Below are 7,633 nucleotides of genomic sequence, written 5' to 3'. Positions count from 1 at the left end.
ACACACACACACACACACACACACACACACACACACACACACACACAGCAAATGTAAGCACTTACACTCTTCTGCAGCGTCTCCCCCCAGCAAAGCCTCGACCGAACCTCATTTCAGACAGGCATGTCACAGACCATTAGCAAGAGAGACTCAAGAACTGTGAGTGTTCATTAGGATCCCAGAGCATATAAATACCAGCCGGCAGCCCAGGGGACTCTCCGTCAACTGTAAGCCAATAATGATAATCACTGGGAACAATGACATATATCCGAAGAAGTATTTTTTTTTAAAGGCTCCTGTAACTTAAAGCTGCGATGTGTAGACTGGAGTGAACCAATTGCTATACACATACTCGTAAATATGGAAGAAACATGGTTGTTTTTTTTAGAAGACAAGGACAATTTGGACTTTTATGATGTTAATTATTGATACCGATTTTTCCTGTTACGGCTGAGCAAGCACATCCATGCAGTGATGAGAATCTGGCTGGAAGTCAACAGCTCATACGGCATTTGAGTGAGCTGCCCACAATGGTGCTAAAAATAATAATAATGTGACTGCTATTGTACAAAACACAGTATTTAAAGGTGACTCTCATCAACTAAACCTAACTGAATTAAGCTGCTGACATGGATCGTGTCTGCGCAGCAATGAAGATCAAGGCACTGTTGTGCAGGCAGCGTAATAAGAAATCAATCACCGCTATTGTTCAGGTATCTAGGGAAGCTTCTGAACAAAGGCTGTTTTTCAGCAGCACAGTCGCATTCAACCTGCTCCATAATGACGAACGGGCTTTAGTTTGATTGCCAAACCTCAAAAGTTTGATCTATTTTTATTTGAAATAAAACGGCAGGGGGATTCTGTTGTGTAGCTGTGTCACAATATTTGTCACTGTGAATCTTTAGGGGGAGACAGTTCAAGAAACCTATAATGATCCATAGTCTGACTCTATAACCACTTCCCAGACGAATTATTAACTGTTTATGTTTGTCTGTCACAGAGCATGGAAACTCAATACAACATATATTCTTGTCAGTCTGTGGCTGCAATTTAAACTTGAAGCTTATGTCCCTGAAAGCAATCTGTATTGTAACTTTTACATATTATCTACACATATCATCAAGCGCGGGTATAAAGTAGGTTTTGAGAATGCCCTTTTACGCCCACACACTTGTTTATATTAGCCTGTGTCCCCTCAGGAGACTTAATTCCTAGGGGGGTCTGAGATGAGAACGTTTTTGATCCCTGTGTTATCACATATAGAGTCTTACTGCAAGGCAGAAGCCACAAAGGTCAGACTGTGACGCATGGCCAGCATTTTGAGGGACTGTACATCAGCAACTTCATTCAAATGTTTAATACCAACAGGGCTTTTGTCTCAGCACAGACGAAAAGGCCCACTGTGGGAAAAATGGTTCTCATATATCATCTCCATATTGTAGCCTAAAGTGCTTTTTATTAATAAAAAGAAGAAACCCTGAGCCAAAACAAAATCCTCATCCAATAGATGTAGTTTCAGTGCATCTACAGTTATCACAAGGAAGGGTGCATTACAGTCAATTGACCTTTTGACATGTATGCAGCGCTTCATGTTGTCCTAACTGCTTTCTTATCAGGAAAAGATATCTCCTTTCCATTTCCCTCTCTTTCCTAAACCCTCCCCTTCTTGTTTGGGAGATATCCCAAACTTTCCTAAACCCTCCCCTTCTTGTTTGGTCTCCAGTCTCTCACCACTGTAGATTGTAATGACAGTAATGGGTCACATTTGTGAACTTGAAAGGATTTTCTCCTCCCCCCTTGATTTCTTATCTCATCTCTTTGAGTAACTGGTGTTTATCAGAATGACAAGCTTTACACACTAAAAGAATACAGCTTGGTGAAAGAGACAGGCTATGTGAGTAGAGGACATTTGTTTATTCCCCCCCCGCTGAAGGACGCGAGTAGCTGCTGTGTGTGTGTGTGTCACCTCTCATGTGCCCGCTCTGCAGGCTGCAGCTCTAGCTACCAGGCAAAAAAGATAAGCCTATCTGGCACTTCTCACTGTGCGACTTTATGTCGTGTGTGTTTGTGTCTACAATGATCTCATTTGGCTGAAACAGTGCACCCTGACAGGGCTCTGCACGACATGTCACCACTCACACACCAAAATAAAATCAGCGCTCTGAGCAGATTTATGTAGCATCAGGTTTCTGTGTGACCACGTTTCCTTGGAAGCGGGCGCTTGTGCCAAGTCTTCCATAGGGGCGTGTGCTGAAAGCATGTGCAGGGGTTCGACCCAGCAAGGGGTGGGAGGCTGACTTGTGGGGTCACTTATACAAAGGTCATTACGTCACACAGGCAAGCAAACATTGAATAGTAAGAGCAGTAGACATTCAGAAAATATTTTGGGGAACGTCTGACATTTCAAGATCTACATTTATATATCTAATACATTTTTATTATTTATATAAAAAACATATTTTTTTGTTTTTGAAAAAATCTAATTTCTACAACTACTTTTTGCAGCATAGTGTGCAAAACATTGTCTGCACGGGTTTTGCTTCATTTTAGGGGGTAAAACTAAAACAAATTATTAATTAATTATATTTATAGAAAAAAAGGGGTGAAAAGAGAGAAAGATATCCGACAAGGTTTCCTTTACACTTCTTTGCACTAGGGGTGTGGCCGCATGGTGCAACCATGACACGGTGTTATAGACAGCTTCTGGGCCTGTTTCATGGAAATGGTCAACACCTTCACTAGAAGGAAGTATACTAAAAATACAGATGTAAGGCTCCATTGCCTTTGACAACCCAAGATGCCTGTGGCGGAGATGATGTAATTTAGCTCCACTCTAGTTTAATCTTGTTTTCAATTCCCATGTAGAGCCCTTGTAATGAGACAGTGTGCGTCCCAGGCCTTGTCCCCAGAACACCTACTTCTCCCAGACCTACTGGAGTCTGCCAAAACCATCTCCTCCTCTGTGATTTGCCCTTTTAAATATTACTATGACTGCTGCCTACGGCATTACTCACGAATGATACAAATAAGATTTCTGTCAGATCAACTGGAGGCCTGCTTATACCTAGAGATGTTCAGAAACCATTGTGTCCTTCCTGATACCGCTTCTATATACCTGAATCTGGATATCGGCCAGTACTGAGTATACTGATATGATAAGGACGACAATGGAAGTAGCTAACAGGTGAGTAATCTCGCTTCTTTCTCATCTCTGCTGAGAGTTGCACATGTGCGGCACCAGTCGAGCGGGGTGTACAGATCGGGTAGCGAGTGACACGTGTTGCTGTTGTTCGTAGCGTAAGTGATGACATCGGATCTGCGCATAGACTGGCAAACCTGATCCGTCATGTATGGGAGGCATTTCCGATACTGGTATTGTTATCAGAACGACTCTACTTATACCTTCTGACTGCCTCCTTTCAGCTGAGTGGTTAAGGCTGTCTTTCTGATAACATTTTACTGGTGGATATTTGGAAGAAGCAGGGTATTCTTTTGGGGTGTTAGTGTGAGCTCTGCCAGGCTGCCACGTCAGCCTCAGGTAAGTTTCCAAGCAGAGGAGACAAGGAGAAAGGGCAGTGTACCGCTTAACTCAGTTACTCTGTCACAGATATCAGTGCACTGGGCAGCCCGAAGTGATTGTCTGAATGTACGCGTGCGCGTGTGTGTGTGTGTGTGTGTGTGTGTGTGTGTGTGATCTGAGGGGAAATCAGTGCAGAAAGATCTGCAGATTGCCCCGGGTCATATGTGCTGCACTGGTTAAGTGGACATCAATGATGCAGCAGTCACACACCCACACAAAAGCGAGCACATCAAACCTCTTAGTTTCATCTGCTGAGCACCTGTAGGGTAACAGGGAGGCTCTTGCATTATTGATGGTCTTGTCCTGTGAAGCAGTGAACTTGCTCGACCTGCAGGTAACTTTACACCCAGCAGTCAAGCGAAAACAATTTGTTAAAGTAAGTGCTAATAATCAGACTAAGTGACACTCGCATGGAATGTGCTTACAAGGGATACCGTTACAGAGTCCTACAAATGATCACTTGGAGGCCAGATTTTGATGACTGGGGTCACATGGTTCAACGTAATTTCATGTGCAATTTTTGTTTTCACAGATGATTTAGTAATTGTTGTAAAAGTCTGAAGAAACAAAAAAAAAAAAAAAAGAGCCATATTACATTCTCAACACTTTTAATAAGAAACAATCAAGCATTTTCTGCAATTACGTTTTATACCCGACTACTGTGGGTCATTCGTTTTTCTTTGAAAAAACAGCGCTGTGGAGCCCAGGGGCAAGTACATTTGATCCAAAGACAGAGCAGATGACCAGTTTTATTAAAATAATTCTGCATACAATAATTTCACATGCACCTTTTCCACCAACTTAGATGACAATTTCAACAAGAAAGTAATATTAGTAATGAGATGAGTTTGAGCAGCAAGCCTGTGAGCAGACAGACATCCGCTCCAGTGCCTGTGAAACTGGGAGATGAACCAAGTGTTAATTCTCTACTCAAACACGCCACCCTCAAACTGAGTCTCCAACCTCACCAGTGACTGTGCTCTGTGGCAAACTACCAGACCGACTATACAGAATTTGCACATGTGAGTGTGTGCATATCTGCAGCCTTCCCTGCCCTTGAAACAACACCCCGAGGAACAAAACAGCCACAGCTATCTCGTCCCGTCAAACCAAGAGGCTAGCCGCTCATGGCGAGCTCGCTACTGAAAAGATCTCGGGGCTCTCGTTGGCATCTTTGTGCACACTTTGTTTCTTCCGGCAGGAGAGTTATAAAACACAGAAATGAGTCATAAAATGCAGGTAGCCTACATACTGCAGATCTTCAGGATATTTGCTGGCCATGGGAGTTATTGCCTTCCTGGATCGCACGCCCGGGAGGCAGCAAGCCATGTAATATGTGTGGTTGCCCCTAGCAACAGGGCTGAGTGCACAGAAATGTACACACATATTCTAATACAGAAAGAGATAACATACATGTTTGTTTTTTATTAAAGATATTTGGTGTGTGGCTGCCATGTGGTCACGTGGATTGTTATAGTGCCATAAAACCACCCAGAGCGCCTGCATGAAGAAAAGGCTGAGAATAATTTAACACTCTGGCTCTCTAAGTGACGTCTGCTCTCGTCGGATTGGATTTCTACACACTGGTTCTCTTCTACTACTAAATAATGTGTGCTATAACACATTATCCTTGTATCCAAGTGTAGCAATGACAATCATATAGTTTAAAGTCTTAAATCTGTTTGACTTCAGGAAGTACAATAGGCGACTGTGGCTCACTGGGTTAAGAGGGGTTCGGAAGGTCAACGGTTCGATCCTCGACTAGGACGTGTCACGTGTCGAAGTGTACCTGAGCAATACACTGAACCCCAGGCGCCTGTCATTGGCAGCCCACTGCTCCCTATATACAGGGATGGGTCAAATGCAGAAAGGGATCAATATAGTATAATAAATAAAAAAATAGTGGTGAGTTATGAAAGGTCTGAAAGGAAACTGATATTTGACACAACATTAATAAAGGAAATTATCTTAATAAAGTAAGTAAATATCGAATGAATGAGAAGCTTCTTGTACATTAATTAACAACGCATTACTTGGGAAACTGGGGTCACTGCAAAGCACAGATGTCAAAGGTCACGAAAGAGCCTCACTAATCCGAACCCCAGTGCCTGCTCGGATCGAGAATCCTCAGACTCATTTCTGCTGTTACGGCTTCTGTGTCATCCGTGACGTGCTCTATTTAGAGAGCCTGGCAGGCAAACCGGCATGTAAATAAAGTTTCACGCTTAGCAAGCAGGTAAGCAGTGGCTGGTGGCACATAGCAGAGGACTGAACTAAACTGGGTCGCAGCCAGAACGCAGCGCAGCGACGATCCAGGTGTAAACCAGCTAGCTCTGCTGAATCACAAGCACTCGTGGTTATGACGCCTGTTTTGTCAGTCAAATGCATATCGAACCCGCGAGTGCTATAGCTCATTTCATTCTGAAGATTAGGACTGTTCAAGTCAATATAATCTCACAAGCAAGTGAACGTATCTGAGAGCATGAAAATAGAAACACATGGGCGTCACCACAGTGTGGCATCATGACTGACATTCAAAGCTATTGGACGAGGTAAACTCTCATTGGTCCGTTTTTTTATTGGTATAAAGAGCTTATTGGTAGGAGAAGAAACAATCATCCCGGCTTAATGTCTCGATTGGCTCGGCTTTATTTTGTGTCCATTACTTTGGTGAAAAAAACAACAACAAAAAAAAGTAATACCTACCTTAAAAGTAATAACTCAATGTCAAAATGCGTGCCAGCTATGTAAAATGGGTTGCCAGGTTTGTGCAAGCAATCAGCTGTTACTGTGTGTATCTCTTGGTCTGGCAAAGACCGATGGAGATGTGTTGCCTTTGCCCCCAACTCCTACATTTCCCATCTGTCTCTGGGCCAGAGCAGGTCATTGTTAATGGCACAGTTAATCGGCTATACTATGAACTCAGTTCTGCTGGGTGAATTACACTCACTGACAGTATGTCATGATGTCGAAACATGTTTTTTAGATATGTCCAGTTTGGAGGAAAAAATATCTTTGATTTTATTATTGCAGGTAGAGAATAAGCTAAAGTTTAGTTCTTCTCAAGCGGTGGGGAATAGTGACTCACTAAGTGGAATATTTAAATCATACTGACTCGACTGCAACATTAAAATTAGATGAATTAAATCAGCCACCTGCTGCTGCTGTTTATTCAATCGTGACTCGACTGAATTCGACATTTTAGTGGCCTTCTTTGAATTGATACAAGCAGATGAAAAGACTTAAGCTCTTCTTTTGAGATCTATTGAAACAAAAGATGCTGAGCTTCTATTATCAGTGTAATGTTTTTTCTTTTATTTTGTGAGTCAATATGCTTTGATCAATATTTAGCTTGACATCAACATCACAATAAAGAGATTTATATTTTGTGTAAACCACAGTACACTACAAAGAGAGCAAGACTGATCAGAAAAGAGGCCGGCCTGGTTGACACCACTGCATATATTGGTGACACTGCGCATGCACTTTAGTGTAATGACAGGAAAGGCACCTCCTCGCCAACACACACGTGACTGGCAACAGCTGGGCTTTGGTTACTTACGTCTGTGTCCGGCCCCTTATCTGCCCCTGGGCAGCAGAATGTGACTAATTCATGGCACCTCTTGTGGACCACAAAACAGCAAACTGCAAGGAGACAAAAGACGAGAGGAGGGCGTTAGCAGAGAGAAAGAGAGAGAGAGAGAGAGATGGGCAGAGGGAGTCAGAGAAAAAGAAATATACAGACAGATGGAGACAGGCAAGCAACAAAAAGGAGAGAATGTTAGAATACAGTGTATCATTGTTGATTGATATGTAAAGAGACAGCAAACAGAGAAAGAGATCTGATAACACTGGGAGGGATTGAGAAACCACTGATGTCTGGGCCAGGCTCTTTACCATGTGTCCAGATGGCCACTCCTGCCCGCAGGCCCACTGCTCATATTGCACAGAACAGTGCCACCTCCTCCCTGACACGACAGGAGCTAAGGCAGACAGCGAGCGTGCACACACACACACACACACACACACACACACACACACACACACACACAC

General features: G+C 43.1%; 1 protein-coding gene across 1 annotated transcript in view; it reads right to left on the bottom strand.

Moving 5' to 3' along the window:
- The window catches only part of prkcaa (protein kinase C, alpha, a), a 147,513-nt gene that overhangs the window by 85,890 nt on the left and 53,990 nt on the right, over window positions 1–7,633 (bottom strand). Inside the window, exon 3 of the mRNA XM_031864491.1 lies at window positions 7,143–7,225. Within this exon, the coding sequence (XP_031720351.1) occupies window positions 7,143–7,225 (83 nt within the window). The remainder of the gene's footprint in view (window positions 1–7,142; window positions 7,226–7,633) is intronic.

This window comes from Anarrhichthys ocellatus, unplaced genomic scaffold, assembly GCF_004355925.1.
Source record: "Anarrhichthys ocellatus isolate YVR2014 unplaced genomic scaffold, GSC_Weel_1.0 scaffold31, whole genome shotgun sequence".
Lineage (NCBI taxonomy): Eukaryota > Metazoa > Chordata > Actinopteri > Perciformes > Anarhichadidae > Anarrhichthys > Anarrhichthys ocellatus.
The sequence above is the reverse complement of the archived record's forward strand: the minus strand, read 5'-3'. Positions and strand labels throughout refer to the sequence as shown.